Source organism: Filicampus tigris, chromosome 11 (genome assembly GCF_054856515.1).
Source record: "Filicampus tigris isolate MCC_2025a chromosome 11, RoL_Ftig_1.0, whole genome shotgun sequence".
Classification (NCBI taxonomy): Eukaryota; Metazoa; Chordata; class Actinopteri; order Syngnathiformes; family Syngnathidae; genus Filicampus; species Filicampus tigris.
The window spans coordinates 9,004,657-9,030,215 of NC_141227.1; the positions used below are offsets into that span (position 1 = coordinate 9,004,657).

General features: G+C 38.6%; 1 protein-coding gene across 1 annotated transcript in view; it reads left to right on the top strand.

Annotated features, from left to right (window-relative positions):
* plpp4 (phospholipid phosphatase 4) overlaps positions 1–24,683 on the top strand; it is a 62,076-nt gene extending 37,393 nt beyond the window's left edge. Inside the window, exons 4-7 of the mRNA XM_086045974.1 lie at positions 3,720–3,783; positions 4,950–5,074; positions 15,416–15,586; positions 17,988–24,683. Of these exons, the coding sequence (XP_085902100.1) occupies positions 3,720–3,783; positions 4,950–5,074; positions 15,416–15,586; positions 17,988–18,196 (569 nt within the window). The 3' untranslated portion in view covers positions 18,197–24,683. The remainder of the gene's footprint in view (positions 1–3,719; positions 3,784–4,949; positions 5,075–15,415; positions 15,587–17,987) is intronic.
* Positions 24,684–25,559: the final 876 nt, after the last annotated feature.

A 25,559-nucleotide genomic window follows, 5' to 3' on the forward strand; every position in this document is an offset into this window, starting at 1 on the left:
TTTTGGGGCCCTTTCTGTTTTCATTGTATTTGCTGCCCCTAGGTTCTATCCTACGAAAGCTTGGTATTTCCACCCACTGCTATGTGGATGACAGTCAGATCTATGTCCCGCTGAGCAAAAAAGATGCTTTCTCCTTAAGCCGACTTTTGACCTGTCTAGAGCAGGGGTCCCCAACCACCAGGTCGGTACGGGGCCGCAGGCCACTTTGGACCGGGCCGCGATAGGCCGCACAGATGAAAGAAAAAAAGAAAAGTATATTACTTCCGGTTTATTTATTATTCGAGGCTAAAAAAATACATCCATTTATGCCTGACTCTTAATGCATGTCAAGGTGTCTCCGTCGTGCAATGCTAATATTAAATGCACAAATTAAATGAGTAAAGTAAACAAACATGTTTGGAAACTTTCTTTGCAATCGGGAAAAGTCCCAATGACAATTCAACACAAGCGTCTATGCCCAACAAGGAAAAGAAGGGTGCATTTCACAGATAATACCAGAAGACCTACTTGAAATATGGATTTACGGTGACAAGTGATTCCCACGCAGGAAGGAAGTCTGCTCTGCACCACAGTATGTGCAGTCAATGCAGACTTCAAAACTGATTTGTCAACACATGTAAGTGCCTTGAGAACATCATAATTTGTGCCTAACTGCTTCGTTAAGGGTAAAAAGTCATTCAATATTGATGAACATAAAAAAAAAGTGGATTACCTGTACTGTACAGCGAGTGACGACCCATGCAATTGTGTTATGTGAATTGGTTTTAGTGTTTCGCAAATTCTAAACGTCTGTGAGGCCAAGAAAATATTTGGATGTGATTGGATGATCAAGTTTCTTGAATGGGATTGGATGAACGGGGTGCGGTCTGTGGAACTGAGAACAGCTTTGTGTTTGGAGGCGCACACATTGAGTTGATGACTGAAAAAAAAGAGTAACATCATAAATCAGTTGAAGTCCATCAGACTACCATACCGTAGCCCAGTGCTTCTCAATTATTTTCTGTTACGCCCCCTCCAGGAAGAAGAAAACATTTCATTTGCCCCAATTCCCCACCGTGACTATAAATGGACAGTATCATTTGTCTATAGAATTGTTATAAGTACACCTCTGCATAATATTGTGTCCTCATTAGCATTAACGAAAACACAAAAAAAGATATATAGATCAACTTACAACAAATAATGACTATTAAAATGTTTTTTAGTCTTTCACAGAAAAGATTTGAAGTGCATCAATTTGCCTGAAATTAAAAATGAATAAATAATTAAATGAGAGCGCCATTCCCACCTCTTGTAGTGGATGTGCATTTACACTTTATTCTTGTACAGCAAAAGAAAAGCATGTTCCCCAGGTACCTCTCCTTGGTATCGCACCGTGCACACCCAGAGAGGCCCGTCCCATTATTTGAGAGGGACTGCCCTAGCCCCAACTACAAAAAATTGGAGTGGTTCCACCCAATTATGTACAGCATTTTGTTACAGCTGTCCTAAACTAATACAACTGGGAGGGAATGTACTAATCAAAATAACAATGTTTTTTTGCTCATGGTTCCAAACATGCCTCCAAATTAATTGTCTTGGGTGTTTGTCGAGCAATTATATAGTGCTATAAAATCTTCTTCATTGATGCCAAGAAGAGGTTATGAAAAATAGACTAGTGCACTGCCTCAGTCAGCAGTGTATGTACACACACATTAATATTCAAATGGCAATTACCAAACTGGGCAACCAAATGACATAATGCGGCAGTCAGAAGAGTGGATCTCCATATGGAAAATCTAACATCTTCACTTTTGCAGTTTAAGTGACCATCGGTGACATCATGTCTCATTTGTACAGTTTGTCCAGATTAGGAAGTTCTGAAACATTCACACATTGCTCCTCTGCAGAGCAAAGATAGATTTCATCACATTTCATTTTTATTTCATTGCTGGCAACGTGGGGTGAATTCAATTTGCTCTCCAGTCTGGTGAGATTAATCTGTGAGGGATTGTACCCTGGCTAATGATTAGCCCCAATGGTTGCCTTGATAGCTAATTAAATGGATGTCCAGTACTTGCAGTAAATATCAATCAACAGTAGTCCTCCCATTACTCATTACACAAATCAAAAGCAGCAATGTCTTCACAATGAGATTATTGTGAAATTGTGTGACCTCTCATTCAATCCAGCTCTGCCAACTCAAAGAATGAATGAAAGTTCACATCCAGTAAACCATTAATAATTTTCTACACTGTGATCAAATCAAGCATAATATGATGGGTTAGGGACGACTGAAGGTTAAGTTTGGCTAAACGTCTTTATCAATACCCAGAGAAGCCTGGCAGTCTATGTGAAATAAGCATTGCACTCTGTCAACTAATTGATTTGGTTTAAATAAGGGGACCATACCTCAGTTGCATATTCAAATCTAGGTCTAACAAAAACTTGATATGATTTCACGCCAAAAAATAAGCATTCCAGTTGTGGAAATTACCAAAGGAAGATTAACCTTTAAGAAGCCTCTCTTTGCCATTGTCGAACAATGGAGAAACAATTCAAAATTTCAGAGAAGTCTAAAACCAACTGCATGCAGGGGAGCATGTTCTGCATCACGCAACAGTTTCACTCTCAAGAGTTCTGTGATTAGGTTATCAGAGGGAATTTCCGAAAGCAGACTTTTGGTTTTATTTACCGGATTGTGATTTCAGTCCGATGCTAAGGAGCTAGCACGTCGTAACTTCTACACCATCTATCCATTTGGAGGTGTTCAATCAGTTGTGCAACCTCCTTTGCAAAATATAATCTTATTACAAGTGTTGTACTGAGGCGGCTGGTCGTTTACTTTAACAAAGGTAAGCCACACTGTCGATTGGACACTTGTGTGTGCATGCACATATGTTGCACACTCAATTTCCTCTTAGGTGCTTGGAATTGTGTCACAACTAAATGGCGAGTAGGATTTACTCAATGTCAGATTATTTTTTTTTTTGGAGGTATCGGTAGCCTTCATGAGTATTCGATACCTTGAAATAAGGCTAGTATTGGTCCGATACAGATATCTGGTGTCTTTACTCGCCCATCCTTAGTCCCTATAATACTGTACATTTTCCTTGGCAGTAAAGTGGGCAGCGTGGGCAGTGGTTCATTTGCAGGAGGGCCATTCCTCAAAACAATGTACTGTAATTTTAGCAGGGCTTGAGTAAGAGGTTGAAAAGTGTTCTTTAATTGTTGACACTTTTGACAAAGGCATGTCACGGACATGGACACCTACGCTTTGTATTGAAAAAAACAATCAGTATGTCCTTTCAATATATTCCAAAAAAGAAAGAAAGAAAATAGGTACCATTAATCAAAACTCATGTCACAGACACTGTAAATGTGCTCAGTGATTGTTAAATTACTTGGAGCTTCTAAACCTTTAGTGGTCCATGAAGTACTATAGTTTGAATTTTCAATTGATCTTGTCTTTTTGGCAAGATGGTAGGGGGTGATTTAAAGGCTTTCACATCTTGTAAACTGTGAGGTGATTCATCATGTTGTGGAAAGGTGTGTGTGTGTGTGTGCGTGTGTTGGGGGGGCTGCTCAACATTGAATTTGTGTGTTATCTTAGAAAATGACATAATTCATGGGAGAATATGATTTACTGTTTCTTGAGCCAAGTGTGATTGAAAAATGGTGCATCAATCTATCTCAATAACATGCATATTTGTCTACATTTGCCATTTTTCCTCCTGCAGCAGTGTCGCTGGCTCTCGCCTTGAATGGAGTTTTCACAAACACTATCAAGTTAATTGTTGGCAGGTAAGCAAAATGATATGTTTCAAAACAGGTTGTAACAATGGTCTTAAGGTGTACAGAATTCACACAGGCTTTGATGAATGTGCTATAATCCTTCTGACTATAACAGAGCACTTCATTAAGCATGTCTCCTTATTGTCAGAATTTGGAAAGGCAACCAAAAAATAAGTGAGCATTTGCTTGACAATACGTGACAAAAATGTCAATGTTTTTTTTTTCACATTTTTTAAAGTTAAAGAAACATGATTCCAGATAATATGAACCTTGAAAATCTAATAAAAACACTATAATATTCATGGCGTTCTAGTAGTGATAAATACTTGTGTTCACCATACATCTCACATGCATATCAAGTGCTTATATGTATCAAGTCTGTCGAAATTGTTCGCCTTGCTAGGAAAGTTATGACCCTCATGTACTTGCACTTGACTAAACTGAAAATGTGAAACGTTTTCATGACCATGGCATGTCATTAATTATTTTCATTTTCAGGCTCCAAAAGAACATATTATGTACACATTTTGAACTGTTTAACAGTTTTATTGTAATAAAAGGCCATTAAAAACATTTTTCCTCCAATAGTGGGGCTCAGGTAATTCCACTTGCGTTTCCACCAGACAAGATAATGCTTGTTACAGCATCTACAGACAGTGTAACATCTTAGCATGGCAGCGAGATAGCATGTAATTGCCCAATTAATTAAACAAAGAAACAGAAGGCTTGTGATTGGCTAGTGACCAGTCCTGGGTGTACTCCGCCTTTCGCCCAAAGTCAACTGAGATCCTAATCAGGCCAAGCACTATAGAAAATAAATGGACAGAATAAAGGTGACATGTTCCAGAGTTGTCTGCTGACACTAAACAAGAAGCAACGCTTCTCCTTCAACTATAAGTCACAATATTCATTTGGAACCTTTGGAACTCTTGGGGTATGAACAACAGTGGCATAGCTCAGAAAGTGTCGAGCTGGACACACTACCAATTTAGAGATACAACAGAGAATTGTCTCCTCAGTGTCAGGAATAGTACTAACACAAGACTCACTGCTCACTCACAGTTCCAATTAAGGTACAACCCTTCCAAATTGTGCTTCACTGCTTGGTGAAAATGTAGCTTAAATAGTAAAAAAAAAAAAAAAAAGAAAGTTGAATGTTTGTGTTTTACTCCCAGACCGAGGCCTGATTACTTCCAGCGGTGTTTCCCAGATGGACAAGTGAATTCAAAGATGCTGTGCACCGGGGAGCCACATCTGGTCTCAGAAGGTCGCAAGAGTTTCCCCAGCAGTCATTCCTCTTGTAAGTAGCAGCCACGCCACTTGCAGCTTCTGCAACATCACAGGAGACAATACGTCACATGTTCACTAACTCATTCGCAACGTATTATTCTGAAATGTTTCCACAAGAAGAACATGTTTGGGTTTTCTAAGTTTCTGAGGGTTTCTTGTGTACGTCTCATGACAGCTTGTCCGGAAGCAGGTTCGAACTTAGTCTGCTGTGCATGAGCATTGTTACAAAGTATTTTTTGCATCCTCTTCTCGAGCTCTTTTACTTCACAAGTGTGTTTAATAATTCAAGTGGTTTCCTGTTGTCCAGCTGATTATTGTAGAGAAGCTTGCATGCTTGAAATCTTTGCTACTGGCCGTAGAGAGCTTGGTGGTGCCGCAACAATAAACGATGCATCGTGCATCTCAAGGCTGCAATTTGTGTGGGGAATAAAGATGTATTAATTACGCTGAGAATTTAATTTATTATGCACGGTTGAGAGGATTGCAATGGGCCATGCTTAAGAAGCTCGATACTCAACATTCATGTTTGCTTTACTTAAAATTAATATTAATCCTTGAGCGAAGCCATACTTTTAACAAGTAATCATTTTGAAAGAATGGTTCAAATTAAAAATGATGAGAAAATGTCATGTGAAGCATAATTGTGGTGAAGTGAACATCTCTGTGAGTATGAACTTTGTTCTTCAACATCTACTTAAGAGCATGCATATGCAAGAAAAATGCTGCAGTATATGTTTCTGCAAAGTGGAGGAGATGCTTGTGCGCAGAGAAACCCTTGTAATTGCATTTGATTGCCATAACAGTGTTTACGTCCTTAAACCTTAATGGAAGGCTACTATACATGTACAGGTAGCAGCGAGGATGAAAATATTTCCATCATGGGATCAAATAATCCATACCCTGTGCATATTATTGCATGGGCTGGTAATATCTCAGTCTATAAGGACTTGACTCTGCAGACTTGGCTTGGGGATAAACACAGCGAGTTTCAATCTGCCAGGTCCTTTTTCTGTAGAGTTCTCCCTGTGCTGAGATCTCTCCAGGTATTCTGGTTCCCTCTTATCGGCTTAATTCCAAACTTGTAGAGCATGTACAAATAATGAATAATGAAATAAACAAGATGTGCTATAACTGCAGACTTTCTGCTTTAATTTGAGGTTGTTTACATAAAAATCCGGTCAATAGTGTAGGAATTACAACAATTTGTATATGTGCCTCCACTTTTTCAGGGACCAAAAGTATTGGGATGATTGGCTGCTTAGAAGTGTCTGTATTCTGTTCCATGGTCAGGCGGGCATTTATGGCTGCCAATGGGACCGGTTCCCTTGTATTTAGTGATGTGACTACTGCCAAAAGCAGCAAAAATGAATTCTGAAATGTTTCGGGCAATATTATCTTCTCATATTCAGCTAATTGCTTCAGAATTCATTGGACATCACTATATGGTGTAGATGGACAATAACCCAAATCATAAAATTTAGGCAACCAAAGCGTTTTTTTTGTGGAATGTTATACAATGGCCAAGTCAATCACCTGACCTGAATCTGGTTGAAAATGCATTTCACTTGATGAAGACCAAACTGAAGGGATAATGCCCCAACAGCAAGCGGAAACTGAAGAGAGTTGCAGTCAAGGCCTGGCAGAGAATCACCAGGAATGAAATACAGACAGTAATAAGTCAGAAGACTTGTGACCCCAGAGCATTCTCCCAGAGGAATGTGGACCTCCACCTTACATAGTGTCCTATCGCTGTTAAACTGGCACTGTCATCATAAAAGCAGAAAGTGTAAATCAACAAAACCATGTGACTGTGTGTAGCGAAAAGAAAAACGTGTATGTTGATTTTGGTGTCCTTGGTGTCCCTTAGAAGCGGAAAGTATTCGATCCAACAATCTGCAATTTCATTTCAAATCCATTGTGGTGGTGTTGAGAGCCCAAAGGATTTTGGATTTGGATTGTGTGCATGTCCCAGTATTTATGGCGCTGACTGCATATTCATTGAAAACTCAAAATTAGGGGCGTAGCTATTAATATGAGTGTGAATGGTTGTCTGTCTCTGTGTGAGCATCGTGAGAAACTTTTGATCAGTTCAATGCCTAGTAAACACAGTTTTCAAGTGAAAAACACTGAAAACGTCATTTTGGCCATTTGGTTACACATCAAAAGCATCTGCACCCTTTAATAATACAGTAGGTCATTACATGCTTTAAAGAAAAAAGGGCTGCAGTATAGCCCAACTGTAGGGACTTGGGCCTTTGTAACCAGAGGGTTGAGGTTTGAGTCAAAGAACAAAAATGAATGAAGCACTGCCTAAAAGCTAAAAGCACTGTTTTTTGGGCAGTAAAATGCTATTGCTATTGATGTAAGAACGGAAGTGGTTTTGGTCATTATCGAGAAAACCATGGTAAATGGCTAACTATTATGAGCTGTTTTTGATGCCACCATTATATTTGTCCTGTTACTGCCGTATGGTGTTGCACAGGGCCACTGTTCTCTGGCTAAGTGTACATTAAGCGTTATCCACACTTGTAGTCCTGTACTGTGACCCTGACCAAAGTAAAAAGTAAAATAAATAAATATACATGCTGTGCACATTTGGCATCATTCGCTTACCGTTCGCATTGTCATTTTTATCATTGGATAAAAGTCTGCACAGAAAAACGATTCAAGTCACAACCTTATTTAAACATGTTTGTGACTCCAAAAACAAATAGTGTATGCTGAGCGTCGACCTCTGTTTTCAGCATCTTCCCAAGGACGAAATTTACATGAAAATGATCTTGTGAATCAGGTTGTATTTTATTTTCAAAAAGGTACAGGTAAAGATGACAAAGTTAAGAAAATGAACCTTGTTCACACAGAGTATCTCAAATAACTGAAAGCATTGCAATTTGCATATGCTTAAGCGGCAAAAGCTTATCTTTCTTATCTTGTCTTTAGATAATCTAATTACCTCATTCATACATTAAGGCAGTGTTCATACATGTTTGGATCAGATGGAACGAATTCTAGTGTAATTGCTTTTCTGGTGCAGTTCATTTGAACCCTGTCATCCAAACCCTGGCGCGCACCAAACAAGCAGAATGAGACGGCTTGAAGACGTGGTCTGATGTGGTTCGGTTCACTTGAGTTCAAATGTGACCTCTGCATGGACCAAAGACACAGACCAGCATAAAATGACAGCAGTTTTCTGCGACATCTCACCTGATAAAAATGGTGACTCCAGCTCACCCGTGACGATAATGTGGACCAGTGGCATAAAATATGGATCGATATATATTTCTGTACAGTCCAATTTGAAATGAATGTTTTGGTTCAAAAATTAAATCAGCTTCTCAGACATCTGCTTTGAGAAATAAATTGCTTTGAAGTGCTGGACATGTTCCAAAAGAAATGACCAAAGTACAGCATTTCTATCATACTTAACGGAACTATGTGCAGAATAAATCCATCTCCACTGCAACACTAATAACCTTGTGCTGTTGCACAGTGTGAATGAGTGTAATTGAGAGAACTGCAAGATGGGAACATGATGAGCACCCATATGCCAGTGTATCCGGAGTGGCAGGGGAATCCAATCATCAATCTGTGTCATCTTCAATACAACTTTGTTGACATTTTTAAATATTTTAAAGCCTTTACTGGGACAAAAGTGGCAATGGGCCAGCCAGACAAGTGACAAGCATCTCCAGCTAAAGTGCCATCTGGATTCCATAAAGCATCATCTCTAGCTGGTGTGATGTCTGAGGGTAGGATGAATTATTTTGATATGTATGATGGCCCTGAAGTTCAAAACACAGTAGTAAATAACTAAACACAACAGCAAATTAACTCATTCACTGCCATGGATGAATTTAATTGTCTTTTCACAGTCCAGCCATTCAATCCCAGGAACTTATTTATATATTTTTTTCTAATATTTTTCGTAAACGTAAGCGTTAGAGTAAAAGAGGGTCTGAAAATGTCTAGCAGTGAATGAGTGAATGAGAAACAAACAACCACCGCAAATGAAAAAACTAACCAAAACAACAAAAAACTAAACATGACAGCAAATGAAAAAACACAAAATCAAAGAACAAAACAAAACAATAAAAAGTTAAACACAAAAGCAAAACCAAAAAAACACAAAGGACTAAACCACAACATTTTCCGACCTGAAGCGATATGTGTGGGGAGGGGCTATGAGTGCACCCTGTAGGCCGATATCCCATCAGCCATGAGTCAGACCCCCAAACACACGCACACACACCCATCACACGCACTCGATGCCTTTAGTTTTCTGTTGCTTTGTTTAGCGATTTGATTTTTTTCTTTTTCGTTTGCTGTTGTTTAGTTATCTCTTAATGTGTTTTTTTAATTTGCGCTGTTTTGTTTTTTTGTGTTTTTTATATGTGTGTTTATTTTTTTTTTAATTTGGCGATTTGCATTTCAGGGCCACCGTAGATATGAACTGCACCAACACAAATTCATTTTAAATACAGTGTGTATAAGACGCTTATCATATTTAGCTTGAAAGCTTTTCTGTGATTACATTTCCCTTAATACTTTGGAGCAGACAAGTTGAACAAAGAGAAATAAGTAGTCCATTAAATGCAACCATAATGGTAGATTAAAAAGTGAGATGCCCTCCCTATTCATATTCCTCTTGTCAAATTGGTCTGTGTAATGTGAGCAAGATATGATCAGTTAAAATGTTTTTGTGCCATCTAAGACAGACATAATGACACATTCTACCACTGATTTACATTTGCCTACAATTGATTGAAACAAAATTATAAACTGCAAAATGTCCATCATAAAAATTCAGGGTACTTAAACAAACTGAGGTTCATCTGATGGGGGAGCTATAATAAAGCGTCAGTTAAAACGTCATCAGTGCCAAAGTGGCTAGTCATTATGCACTGGTGAGGACAAATGGTTTTCTGACAATGGAAGGGGTAACAAAATATGAAATGAAATAAAAGTGGAAGGGATAAAAAAGATGCATCCATGCTAGTGTATGTGTAAGATTATACTTAGCTAGCGGATCTCTGTATTATTGTATCAATAAATTAAAAGGGGGATTCTGACTAAGTAGGCAGTGGTGGAGAATTCTCAAAGCACCACCTTCACCTTCACACTTGCACAAGTGTGAGGCAGTTGTCTGGTGATGGCCGCAAGGAAGCAATGCTTGGTTTAAAGAACTGAAATAAATTGTATACCATTCTACAAATTCATCTATCTCATGCACTGATTTGCATTTCCTGGCTGACAGCCAATCAGAGTGATTGTCACTGACACCACTTTGCAGACTGCCGTTGGTGTCTTATTCATTTAATTCATATCTCAAAAGTACCATGACACAAAATATACAAATAAATTTAATACAATTCTAAACACTACTTTTTAATTTAGATTTGCTCTTACTTCCACCATGAATGTGCTGACCAAAATTCTGTACACGTATGCATTCTACTTTAAGAAACCATGACTGAGGACCGCACAACAAAAATGACCTCCCCGCCATGTTAACATACAGATTTCAAGTAGGCTAAAATGAAATTTGGCCATCTTGTGACCACGTCACATGCATGAAGATTGATTAGTGGACTGGATTAAAATCCACTTCGGCCCTTTCTTAACTGAGGCCTTTTTTTCAAATCTGTCACCCCTAAAAACGGGCATCTTACCGGTTTGGTCCCGGGATGGAGTGCCCACATCTGACCAAATGTACACCATCCCCTATTGTTATTGTTGCTGAAATTACATGTGATGTGCCTGAAGATAAATACCCACTTTTTTCAACTTTCACTTGTTCTTATTAATCCGTTTTTGGGAAAGGTGCAATATTCTTAGAATTATAAATAAAATGAATGAATTAATGAATTGATGAATTAATAAATAAGTAAATAAATAAAATAGTGGAATAACCCAATTATTTGCATCTTTTTGAACCAAATTGTTGTGTTCATTTAACCCTAAAATTTGGGTCAAAATGGAATAACCCAATTTGTTGTGTTCATTTAATCCTAAAAGTTGGGTTAAAACTGAATAACCCATTTTTTGGTTCAACCCAAGTATGGGTCGGTCCTTTTTTAACACAACAGTTGGGTCAAATTTAACCCAAAAATAGTTATTTTGACCCAACTGTTTTTAGAGTGCATATTCCCCCTGTTGGAATTCTGTACATGAACACGAGCAATGTGTAAACCCTTACAACTGTACAAAATAAGCCAAGTACTTCCACAATATGGGCTACGCTCTACAATCATCGCAGACTTGTTGCAGTGTAATGTCAATTTTTCGCTACAATACTATCTATTCTATTACAGAAGTCAGGTTACAAATTAGTGTTGATGCATGCAATTGTGAGCAAGAAGGAAAATCATAAAAGGCTAAGGTGGCAGGCTTTTAGTATGAGCCCCAACACATTCCTCCTACATTTGTCACACCAGGTGGCTACAGTGAAGGCCTCCTGGCAAAGCATCTCCTGGAAAGAAACTCTGACTTTTTTGAATAACCTGAAAATGTATTCTCTATATGGGAAAAAAAAAGTCTGGGGGGGTTTACCAAATCCCATCTTAACATGAATTGAGTGAATTGCCAATATATTCCATGTAATAATAATGATAATAATAATAATACAGTATCTCAAATGTATATAGGCCAAACATGGGGAGGACCAAGATTCAAACTCTATCTAACCAAAGTGCTGATTACTGGTGATGATGATGATGATGATGATGATGATGATGATAGTAAATACACCTAGATGATATCTCTATTTTGAACATTTGAACTCAAGACATCTAAATTTTCAAACATGTCTGAAGTTTAACGCCACTTCCATCTATTCTGTATCACTCCACTACTTGTGTTGCCTTCACTTGGGCAAGCCACTTGCTTCTTCTAAAAGGGGAAACAATCAGTCTTCAAACTTCTCCCTCGTTCGTGATCAATGTTTTTGTCCCAATGGATTTACTTATCAAGGCTCCTCAAAGGCATGAAGCAAATTCACTTGAGTAATGTGCTCTTTCTGTCTATCTCTGTCCTTCCATGGCCATCTGCTGCTTCCTTCTTTCTGGTTATTAGACACACCTATAGGAATCCCTGTGTAACCTCTCTTCTCGGAATAAATGAGAACATTATATTACTCTTGGCAGCAGGGAGATACCATGACACTCCCCGCAAAGGTAATGTGCATTTTTCTGTTATTGTAACTCTCTAAATCCTGACTACAGCCGTGTTTGCTACTCAAGGTTTTAGCTCAATTTTCTACACTCCGCCAGCTTTTCCAAGCTTACCAACAAAGCCCCTGATCAGAATCTAATGGGCCCTCTGTGTGAACTGTTTAAACAGGCAAAAGCAAAAGCATGCAGACACATTGCAGATAGCCAAGACAGCTTAATATCGGCATCGCTTAGCAGTAAGATGAAGACAAGACAATCAGCGATTTGTGTTGTTGTTATTTTGGGCTTGTCACGACACATCAATACTAGGGGTGTAACAATTTATCGAAAATCGATATAAATGCTTAAAATATGCATTGATGTAAAAAAAATAAATAAAATCGATTTGCAACGCCATTTTAACTAAAATTTTATAAATAAAATTTGTTCCAGTGAATTCTCCATTATTCCATACCTGTCAACATTTTTCCAGTTTTCCCCGTATTTTATACGTTTTTTGATTATTTCAAATTGTATACGCCATATAACAATTTTTGTAAGGGAAAAAAAACCCATTAAAAACTCGTTTTCTGTTAGAACGATCTCATCTTGTCCATTTCGGCTCTAATCTGGAGCGTCCGTTAGCGATTCCGACTGCAAACTTCGGCCGACTTTCACGAGCAAAGAGTAATTTATGTTTTAAGTTCATGGTCATCGCCTACAACTTTGGAAATCGTTACAAAAATGGATATCAATGTGTTAGACTTAGGTTGACTACAGTATTGTAGCTAGGTCTTGAAAGCAGAATTTCCTCCAGAGTCTTTTCTGTTTTGGCGGTCATTCTCTGGAGCTGTTTGAATGATTTCTGTGGCTGAAACAGACAGTTTTATAGTGTGATGAATTATTTAAAATTCTAGGTGCTTCGCTCCTGTTATAGATTACCTATAAAAGACAGAAGAGCTCGTCTGCGGTATTGTTCCTCAGATCAGGCCTCCTATCGGTCTCTTGCTTCCTCCACATGGCTTATAACAAATCAGTGTCGGGTTCTGAGTAAAGACTTTCCACTGCAAAACGTCTGTACTGCAGATAACTAAAACCAAGTCTCCATACCGGGGTACCTATTGTTTGTGGGACAAGTATAAAAATCATTACTCTAGAGAAACTGCCCACAATGTTCATGTCATGGTTTAAAATAATCAATCTCAGTGGTAGTGTGGGTTGCCAACGCCTGCAGCCAGTCAACTGTTTTGCCCACCCAACTCAAGTGCATGTCGAGCATCCTGGGTCTTTTCCACCAGTCCAGTATTGGCCTTTTTAAACCCGACTGACCTGAGCGCAGGTCCAGCATATCACAAAGTTCACATGATGCCAGAGGCATGTTTTTATCTCTACTGGTCAGGAAGAAGTACTGACATTGGAATTACATTCTATGATCTTTTATGCATGAGTTGAGACCTGCGCTCTGATTACTGTAGACCAATTCTTGATTTATTTTTGGTCCGTCTGGTAGAGCAAATTACACTATTAACAAACCTCTGGCTGCAGGCAATTCATATTGTATTTCATTATAAAATAATTTAAATTACTTCTGCACACATTTAGTTAAAACTGTTTGTATTTTACTGTACAAAGGTGAATCATTTGTGAATGCTCCAACTATTAACAAGTCAAATACTGTATATGAGAAAAATGTGCATATTTACTGGCTAGCCATCCATCTATGGATAAAATGTTATTAGAAACAAAATAATTAATTAATGGTGGCATAGGTCCTTTAAGAAGTCGGACAAGTTATACAGTAAGTCACATTAGTGTTGGTAAATGTTTTGAAAAGTTGTATCTGGGTCATTTCAGTATAAAAAGCATAAAAACATGGCATTTGAACTTTGGTGTTTACATTTATTCAATTTGCATGTGTAGGCGTGTGTATACACACTAACAATTTTCTGCTGTGATCCACTTCACGTCCTCCTTTCAGGTTTCTGTATAAAATATGATCATATTCAACTAGGTTTAATTTGCCATGTTCAAAATTCTACAGACAGCTGGCCTCAAAGGTCATATTTGGTAATTTTTCATCTTCCTATTTGTTACCTCACTGGTACCTGTTTTTCATCATTCTTCGGTTGAAGCAGCTTTTGGAATAATGGGACTATCTGCAATTTGTAAAAACAAAAATGCATCAATTTTCCATGTTTCTATGGCATTATCCACTTAGAAAAAAAACCCTGTTGTCTCCACACAAACATAAAACTCAGACAAAAGGATTTAATGAGAAATTCAAATTTCTCTTGCACCCTTCGTGTGTTAGGTTGGCTTCCTAAAGGTCTACTTTATTATGCTTCCCATAATTAATGCAGCAAAAAGAGAGAGTGATGGTTGATTGTTGTACACTGAATCCTCCTCCCTGTGATTGAAATTGAATCTTTATTTTGACTTACACTAATATAGGTCATTTCAACAGCATAATCGAAATGATGTGCATGTAGTCCCTTTGTTCTTTCTTTTGACATTCTGTTCTCTTTCCAGTTCATCTCCATTAAGCCATTTTAAGCTATCACTATGCTAGGGTCTACATCTCTCTGGTGTTAAAATACAAACCCCTGGCCCATCTTTTTTTGCTATTCCCATTCATAACCTCGCAATTCCAACTCTGTTACGCCATTAATAATTCATTTGGAGCTTACAAATTTGAAGATTGACTTTGACCCCCCATTCTGCGTCTCATGCAGAACTGACCTGTGAAACTGATGGAAAATTCACGACTTACTGTTAGTGTGAAAGGGGCTGTTACCAGCCCCTGGGGCTCCTCCCGATTAGGCACGCTCACCCCACCTCAACAGGAAAAATAATCCGGGGTCATCCAATAGATCTCACCGAGCCACCCCGAGTGACTGTAGATGAGATTTTTTTCCCTTCTTCCTATGCTCTCATCTACATGTTGATTTATTACTATGGTATTCCATCCATCCATCCATTTTCTATACCGCTTATATGGGGTGCACCCTGGACTCGTCACCAATATCAACTCCCTCAGCGATTGGCATTTCCGATAATATTCATTTGCCCTGCCACATATTGACTTTCTGTGATGATCACTTTAGAAGCAATACTCAGTTTTAAAGAAAAAACAGAATGAGGAAGTTAGGAGTCAACTTGAATGTAGCTGAGGAATTTAATCCTCTTTGTCTTCTCTTAATTAGTTGCATTCTCTGGGCTTGGATTCACTTCCTTCTACCTGGCGGGGAAGCTGCAGTGCTTTACTGATCAGGGTCGAGGTCGTAGCTGGCGCCTCTGTGCCATGGTGCTGCCTCTCTACAGCGCGATGATGATCGCTTTGTCCAGGACCTGTGACTACAAGCACCACTGGCAAGGTCAGTCTGAATGCTCCAAAATTCTGATGTGCATTTTAGGTTGTGTTCAGATGACTAGCATCCATGCTTTCAAATTGTGCAGATGACTGAGTGTGAAGATTGCTGACTAAAACAGAAAAAAAACAAAAAATGAAAAAAGGTTTTGATCTATGGTTCTATGGAACATCACACCAGACCTTACTATCCGTAAAAATACATTTTTATTAAGGATTAATCATGTTCAAGAAAAGTGGTCATCTACATCAACCTTGCAGTTGTTTTAGCTGGTTTATTTGTTTCATTAGGATTTTTTGTTTAGTGAAAAACTGAATGAATTGCCACAATTTTGGTCCAAATGGGGTGTGCTTTTGATTGTGCCACCCTGAAAGTCAATCTGACGCAGCCTCTCATGCAACTCAACAAGAAATGTGCCTCGATACGTCAAAATGATGCATAGTAGTACGTACTAGTACAGGAATTAAAATCATGAACAAGAACCAAAATCTTCCAAATAGCTTTGTCATATTTATGTGACTGTATGCATTTTTAGCTCAGCAGCATGAAGAATTGCTTCAGACTATAAGTGAGTGAGGGTTTGATTTAGCATCTTTTAAAAATATTATTAGTATTGTCTAGAAATTCCACACGAATGGGACCGAAAATGATGAAAATGAAAAGGTGTATGCTTTATGTGAACAGCATTGTTATGTGGTATTTATCAGCTTTAGCGAGCTGCAGTATGCACCTTGTGCTGATGAGAAATACAAGTCAGGGTTTCATTTGATAATATGACACAATCTAACTGTGCCCCACCATAACCCCGAAGCAGTCAAGGTCAGAATTAACGGAGTAATATTAGCGTACATAACTTTTATTTCAAACCATGATTACAAAACCTTAAATAATGCACAAATGCCACGCATGTTTATGTCACTAATAACAAAGAAATATGGTTCTGATTACATTTTTCAAATGTACTACCCAAGGCTAATCATGCACCTTCAATGCTAAAATAATTGAAAAATGAATATATTAATGTACTTGATGAATGACAATCTGTTTTATTTCGTGTCTCCAAATGCCATGTACATTTTCTTCTAATATTAATAAAATATATCTGCTCAGGTTTTCACACACAGCTTGATTCAACAAATTGCACATAGTTCCTCAAAATGATTTTAATTGGTCATGCATGTATGCATTGTTACATGACTCTAAATTGCATAAGGTATTTCCCACTAGTAGCATTAGTACTATCATAACTTTATTTTTGGGAAACTAAATTCTGTTGCTCTATAAGAAAACAATTGCCATGAATGTAGCTACTTCAGGGTGAGTTTGATATCGGTCATGGACCTGGAGTCCGTAGTTTAGTATTGAGCCTTTTATACCCTTGAGGGCTACTGTATTTCTTGGTCGTCTTCAGCAACGTGGAAGTGAGCCACATACTGTAAGTCATGTGTAAACACAATGCAGAGAGGGAAAAAAAAGACTCAGACACAGTATAGGCTACCAGTCCCAATCCACCTTGTTCGATTGAACACCATCATTAAAACTACCTTCTGAACTGAGGGCTAGCCACACTTTTAAAAGCCAGAGCAGACATTCTTCCCCACCAAAATGGCCACTCCGAGCCCTGTCGTCATTTGTTTGTTCTCCACAAATGTTGTCCCTTTCCTCTCCCAGCAGAGTGTCGGCATATGCGGCAATAGTGCAGCCCATTAAACCTGAGGGGCCTTGGTCCGCTCTCAGTGTAAACACAAGCTGGGAAACACCATTAGCCTGGCAGCTGTGGCATGCTTGATAAATACTAATAGTCTCATCATCCCTTTGCACTTTTTATGCGAGCTCGGTCTTTTGAGGATTTGCCTTGCCTTCCAATCACTGTCACTGTGAGCCCGTCGTATTAATTGATTGCATTAGGTCTCAGACTCTTAAGTGGATTTGACAGGAGTCAATGAAACATTCATAGAGCAAACTCATGCATTATATAGTTTCCGAATGGTGGGAATTGGTGTTAAATTTCCTTTCAGCCAGAAGGAGAGCAAAATAGAGAGTTTAATAAGACCTAAGAGCATATATGGCATTTGTATTGCGTGGAAGTGTCTCCTTCAGAATCTAGCTGGAGGCTGAGACCTAAGGTCTTTTTATATTCCCCAAGCTTGTATGATAGGATTTGGATGGATAGTTACAATATGTTGCAGAAACCTTTCCATATCCACTTGACACCATTGCAGTTTATTTGCTTTGCATCCCAGTTAATTTTCATTAACTTAAAAAAAAAAAATATGCACGCTGAGGCAGTATAACACATTCTGTTGCACTGAATTAATTGTTGGTTTCGTAGCAGGTGTTACAGAGTTAGGCTAAAATTAACAACGGCTACACACTTTAAAATCTATGCCCTTCTGTGACTGTACAGATGCCTTTGTTGGAGGAGTGATCGGGCTATTGTTTGCATACATCAGCTACCGCCAGCACTACCCCCCCTTTCTGCACACCGACTGCCACCTTGCCTACGCCAGCCTGGCTGCCAGCGCACACACATCCCCGCATCCTCAAGAGGATCAGCGGCCTACTGACAATGCCACTAGCCTCCCCCTGGAGGGCTTGAGTGAAGCACCGCTATGACTAGTGGCCACCTCCGAGACTACCCTCAACACCCCCAGCAAACCAATGAGCCCACCTCCACATTCCCATTGACTACATGGCTCGTATGTACATTCCAGTGGTCAGTAAGCCACTCCCCTCCATTCTCTTTTATTTGTATGTCTCTGTGTTGACTACTTTCTTTTTTGTGTGTTTTATACTGCTCTTGCTTAGCAGCTGTGAAAGTCTAGATGTTGATATAATATATGATAGGAACTTAATAATAGGAAGCATTACAATTGCAAGGAAGGAAACAAATGAACATGGGAACAGCTGAGGGAATGTGTTTGCGTAAAGGCGTAGAAATGGTTTGTTTCCGTTGCTGTTCGAAACTGCTTATTCGATAATGTATCTGTCAAAAAACAGTCGAGGGCATCTTAGTTGTAAATACTTGAAGCCGTTTTACATCTCTTCACTTTTTGAAAAGGAGTAGGCCTGACTTGAGTGTGTGTTTCTGTTTTTTGGTGTTCATGGTGCTATATGTAACACGTATGTCTCAAAGCAAGTACAACACTATTCATTGAACAAGCTTTTCTCCTAAGGGAGCTTGACGAAAAACCCGCACTAAGACGCTTTAGCAGGTGTCAAACTCAGATCCAAGTTTGCCTGTTTCTTGACTTCAAAACTAGTTGTATTATCAAAATCTGGGGAAAAATGTTGAATATGATTGGGCCATGATAAGCGCTGTAATTATATTCAGATTCAGAATTTAGGGTACGGAATATTTTAGGTAAGGGACATAAAATGTACAGTGCCTTGAACTCAGGCCACACCTCTACTCTATGAACAAGCACACTCCAGCTCGGCCTCTGGCTAGCGGAAATCATGGCTACTGATATGCTTTTGGGAGTATCGTACTGAATGTCGAACATAACTCATTTGAATTGAAACATCAGTGCATCATGAAAAAAAGAAACAAATGTCATTGTTGTTATAGCATAATAATTTAGACTGATCAAACTATTACTGTTGCACTTCTGAATGATTTTACAATTAAGTGGCCCTCTGAGGGCAACCATAACTATGAAGTGACCTGTGATGAAAACAAGTTTGACAGCCCCGCCTGAGCATCTCGTTCTGTAATAACTCATTAGGAACACCATGAAACCTATTTCAACTGACATCTGAAAGCTATTGGGTATTCACACATTATGAATCATTACCAAGCAGTTCACAAGTTGCATTCCTCTCTTTGAACCCAAAGATGTTTGACACCACAACCCACACATTTTGTATTTGGATGTCAAAGATGAGATTTTCCAAACTACTTGGGTACAATAGTGCTTTTCTATTGTTAGAGGTGGTTGAGTGGAGTGGATTTTCATTTTACCTTCAACCCTTGACGCTACTTTGGAAAATGGATACAATGTGGAGTCTGAATTTAAAAATACTGTAGCTACTCTGAATTCTGACACGTCTATATCGAAGAAGTCACCATAGCAAAACAAGGAATGTAGAACCAATAAACTTTGAGGGCAGTGCAGTAGATATTTTACTCCAACCTACTAATCCAGCATATTGTCATTGTTCATTTTCTCTACCATTGTCATATTTTAAAAATCCAATCTTGTATCTCACTTCATTGTTACTGACTTGATCCCACATTCCCTCAATTCTCATTCGACCGTGTCTCATCATCCAACTTTATTTAGAATTCTTTATTTAAAATGTCCGCAGTGGTTAGGCACGGACACAAATGGTTGCACAGTAATAACTAAAATCAATAAGAGAAAGGTGGGAAGGGCAGGCTGGAAGTTTGTTTTAACAAACAATCCAAGATGATCCTGCATTAATCCTCATTAAGTGTAACTGCTGCTTAATGAGGGCATCACCAATACAGTGTGCATGCCCCCAAGGAGTAGTTGAGAGCTCCAAATCAGCATATAGACTTAAAACCCTTGAATAAATATACAGTACTATCTAGTATTCATAAGACAACACCTAATGTAACCCCCAAAACAGCGTCCGTGGAACCTCAATAGAGCCCCCAGTGTGAAAAGTGTGGCTCTGGAAACCTTTCATCAGGAAAGGTGAGATGCAAGGTCCCCGTTTACCTGCATATTGAATGTGTGAGTAGTTTTACATTATTTTATTCTATGATACAGTACTTAATTTCTCTTTATACTTGTATGTGTGTTCGATTCCGGGCTTTGGCCTTCCTGTATGGAGTTTCCATGTTCTCCCCTGTGCCTGCGTGGGTTTTCTCCTCGTACTCCGGTTTCCTCCCACATTCCAATAACATGTATGGTAGGTTAATTGGACACTCTGAATTGTCCCTAGGTGTGACTGTGAGTGTGAATTGTTGTTTGTCTTTGTGTGCCCTGCGATTGGCTGGCAACCAATTCAGGGTGTACCCCGCCTACTGCCCGAAATCAGCTGAGATAGGCTCCATAATGCCTGACCCTCGCGAGGATAAGCGGTTTGGATAATGGATGGATGGATGCATGTGGATTTTGCCATTTTTAGCCTCACTTCACCAATTGCCCCCACCAGTGATGCAGGTAACATGTTACGCTAAAATGTGCACATTTTCTAGAAACGACTAATCTAACACGTTACGTTTCCAGTCAAGTAATCAGACTACAGTTATTCTTTAAATATCACTAAATATCTGTATGGAGAACATATTTACATCTACTTGAAGGAGACATCAATATTTCAAAGAGTAGCACCTCAGACCATTAAATGCTGTTGCAGTTGCAGCAGTTCGAAAGTATTGACAAGACTTAAATGAACAGCACATACTTCTTAGCCACAGTGCCTCCCTCATGACTCACACATACGCACACACCCCCACGTGTGTGCACGCAAACACAAACACACATATATTGTGCATTCAAAAAAACTAAGAGCTAATGAATAATAAAGTACAGGAAGATGTCAGATTCCAAACACCGTAGCACTCAATAAAGGCAGTCAACAAATAACTGTACAATATGAAACATGTACTGTAAAAAAAGGAAACTGTGGCATTAACAGTTTGAACATAGTGAGGCATTGTGGGGGACTTCAACTTGACATTAATGACTTCACGTGTGCATAGTGCTTACTCGTCCATACAATACTACATAAACAGCAATGAACGAAGGAGAGAAATGTACGTTTTCTATTTTGAGTTTGTCAGCTATAAACAAAAATATTAAGGTTTGTTGCAGTCTATGCTGTCGACAGTGTTTTCTAGCTTCAATAACTCTGTGTCAATAAAAACAAAAAAACAACAAAAAAAAAACATTGATTGCAGCATGGTATGCATTCAATCTTAAAGAGAAAGTCCCACCAGATTGGGTGACTGCAGTAGGTCCCCAAATGTAATTGTTATATTTAGTACATTATGCATGCATTGTTTTACCATTACAACATTACTAGTTAACTATGTCAAATAAAAAAGCTTTTATTTTAATTTTCTTAAAACTCAACTCAGCATTATTTATAGAGCACTTTAAAACAACCTTTGCTGCAAACAGTTGTACTCTACATGGAGGATAAATCTGCCTCCACTTAGTCCTTGGTACCTCTGGGAACATCTGGTCCACTGACCTGAGGCACCGGGCAGGTGCGTTGGGGTGGAGGACCTCAGAGATGTAAGGTGAGGTGAAGCGATTTAAAGATTTGAAAACAAATGAAATAATCTTAAAATGAACTCTAAAATGTAGAGGGATCCTGTGAAGGGACACCAGAGTAGGTGTTATATGCTCCCTCTTATGAGTACCAGTTATGAGTACCAGTTACAGCAGCATTTTGGACCAACTGGAGGGATTGTCTGACTCCAAAATAAAGTGTGTTAAAGTAATCCAGCCGAGATGTAACTAAATCAGGGATATTGTTTCTAAATACAGTTGAGAAAGGAGAGGCTTTATGTTAGGCATCTGCCTAGAATTAAAAAAAAGGCTGGATTTAACAACTGCAGCGATTTGCTGGTCCAATTTAAAATCAATGTTCAGTTTACAACAAGTTTGAGACTGTTGGCTTTAGATAAGGAGCCAGGTGGTCCAAGTCAGCAGGATGGGATGTACAAGGGACACTGGGAACAAACACCATCATTTTCTGTTTTTAACTTATGAATTTATTGAAATTCAAGAAATTCAGTGCCATCCATGCCTTGATTTCCTCCAGACAGGACAAAAGTGGATCAAATAATAAAGCAACCTTTTTGCTCAGCGGGACATAGAGATGACTCTCGTCCGCATGGCAGTGGAAGTAAACACCATGTTTTCTTAAGATGGAACCCAGGGTCAGCAAATACAATGAAAGCAGCAGGGGCCACAAATTTGAACCCTGTGAAACACCGTATGACACTGCGACAGAGTGTGACTCAGAGCAACCAAGGCTAACACAAAAAACTTCTGTCTGCCAAAGAGGATCTAAGTAGGCTTAGATCTACTAAAAATAAAAAAATGTACTGTATTTGTTAATTTGTTAAGTGATGTCTAGAAAGATTGTCTTTTTCAAAAATAAAATGCATAGTCCTTTTATGTTTAGTGAAATCCAGAAAAGACTCATTATTTTGTTTTAATAAAAATAATTATGATAAGTCAAAAAACATATTTTGTTTTTAATGAAAACAAACTTTATTCCTAAATGTCACTGTTAAAAATGCACTTCCAATTAAGTGGCAAATCCAAGTGTCATTTTTACATTAAGCAGGGCTATTGGTATCTACTGAATGTAACTGTTAAAGTAACTTTTAATTTAACTTACTTACTTTTGAAATCAAGTAATCAGTAAAGTAACAATTGTTTTTTAAAGCAAGTAATCAGTAAAGTGCCACTCACGGACATGCACAGGCATGATACTTTAAAGGGGAATTTCGATTTAATATAGCCATTCATAATTGCATACAATTATCAAAGTGTGTAGTTGGGATACACAGTCACAGAGAGTGCTTTCCAGTTTCAGTAAAACAGCAGCATTAGCACTGTAAATTAATTCATATGATAATGATACAGTGTTACTACAACACTTAATTTATCAATTTGAAGTTTTATTTTTTGAAGTGAATACATTTAAAATCAAAAAGTGATGATAAACGTACCTCGAGTACAAATGCCACTAATTCCGCGCCACTTCTGACTCTTCTCAGCTGCCTGAGGTCTCCTCCCTCTGTTTGTCTTTGTTTCTTTAAGGATGTCCATTTTTTTTTTTTTTTTCCACAAGCGGATATTCCAAAATAGTCAGTAAAGCTCCTGAAGCCCAAGATAATAGTTCAGTGCAAGGTTGCGTGTTTCGGTGACCACGGTGTACCCCAGAGTGCCCGGCAAATGACTGAAAACATGTCCTTCGTCAGGCCTTCTTTCTCTGTCTTGTTTTTCCTCAAGTGCAGTGGTTCTTGAAAAAAAAAAGCAAACTTTTAATAGTGCTGTAATGTCCATTTTCCCCATCTAGCTCCTGAAACCGTAATAGAACAGCATCTTCTGGAAGCAAATTTCATTTAAACATCATTTAACTTCAATCCCTTTACCTCAAAACTCTTCTAGGAACCTGTGTGTGCGTGTGCATGTATGAGGGGGTGAGTGTGCGTGTGCAGGGGTGTGTGTGTGCGTGTGTGTGTGTGTGCGTGTGTGTGTGCAGTATGTATGCATGTGAGCAGTTATTAAATCCCACACAAAGTGCGTGTTCATGCATGTGTGTGTGTGGGTGTGTGCGCGTGCGTGTGTGTGTGTGGGTGTGCAGTATGTATTCATGTGAGCAGTTATTAAATCTCACACAAATGCAAAAGAATAACGTACCTGAAGCGGAATTAATTTAATTTATGATGTCCTTCACAGGACTTGAGAATTTAAAATGTTATTTGTAACTGTGAGCTTTACAATCACTGTAATTAAATGTGACATTGCTTGATTTGGTGGCATGATATTTGTAGTTTGCCAATTGGTTTACTCAGCTTTTTAATTTTTATTTTAAAAGAAAACATAATTCCATTTGTTTTGATTCGCTAGCATTCACAGATTTAGAGGAAATGTCACTTTTTATAACAATGCATGACAAAAACATTCTGTTCTTCCCATTCACCGCTAATTTATGGTACTTGTTCTTTGACATTCTCTTTTTCACCACTTCGCTACCCAGCGGACTCAAGGGAAATAAGAAGGTAATTGAAGTTCAATTAGTTATATGTTATAATGAAAAAAAAGTGTCTGAAGAATAAATGTGTGTAAGATTTAGGAATTGTTGTTCATGGCATGCTAGTTCAGTTTGTAAGGAAATAAAATTGTTCATTTTTCCAAAAGAAAAAGCATGTCTTAACACGACAGCTCCCTGTGCTGAGTTCTGACACGTCAATGCTACGTATATGTACGTTAAAGGATTGTAGCTCTGTGAAATATGTCTACGAAGAAAAGAAGATGACTGCAATGGTGTTTTTAAGTGTTTTTTACTCATAGAGCTTCTCCATAGCAGGAGTAAACAGGATGTGGTGTTTCGGTATGTTTATGTAACCCATTGACAATAAAGGCTTGTTATATTTATATTATCCATATGTCTGTCAATTTTCTGATTTTTGCTAAATGAAGTAATGGTGACTAACTGTATTGTTTTAAAGGCCTCTCTTTTCACAGAATTGAATATTTTGTTGGAGTTTCTAGAACAGATTCAAACCATCAAGGGTGCATTTGGTCAACTAAATAGGAGACACCCTCAGATTTCCCTCCTCAAGATGGACCCGTCAATTTGAAAGTTACATCCCCAAGCTCTGAACCGGTCATACCCTCCCGAAGGTAGACAGCTCATTGATGCAAACATAATTCAGCCACTTGTATCTCGAGCACCTCAACCTCATTTTCTCAGCCGTTACCCTAAGCTCAGGACCATGGTAGGGCTGAAGTATATGAATTGACTGGTAAATTAGGAGACCAGTTCCTCCTCTGTCTCACCCAGACTTTCTTTTTCTCACTCAAGATCCGTGGACAACTCAATTCTACACTTAAAAGTGTCTTAGTGTGTGTGTGGGTGTATGTGTGTGTTTGGGGGCTTGGGGGTTTAACGGTATTCGTTGTCAAAGCTGAATTTGAGGAACCCTGACTCCAACCCTTTCCACTCAATGTCCCATTCACAGTGAGTGACTGGGGATCGTCAAGGGTTTTGTCCACATTTTCCGCTAAGTCAAGCTGTGATCGGCTCCATCTCACCTGTGAGCCTGAATGGGACAAGCAAAAGAAAATGGAAGAATGGCTGCAGACAAATCCCCATAAATCAACACATTAATTGCTTGTCAGGCATTGACTGGCATTGACTTTTGTTTTGTCTCTTGTGTTCTTTGTCTTATGTCGTTTTCAAAGGGTGTATATTTTTGATGTTATTTACAAAAAGCTCAAAGAATTGAGCTGATATAATTCAGCCTCTCAAAGGA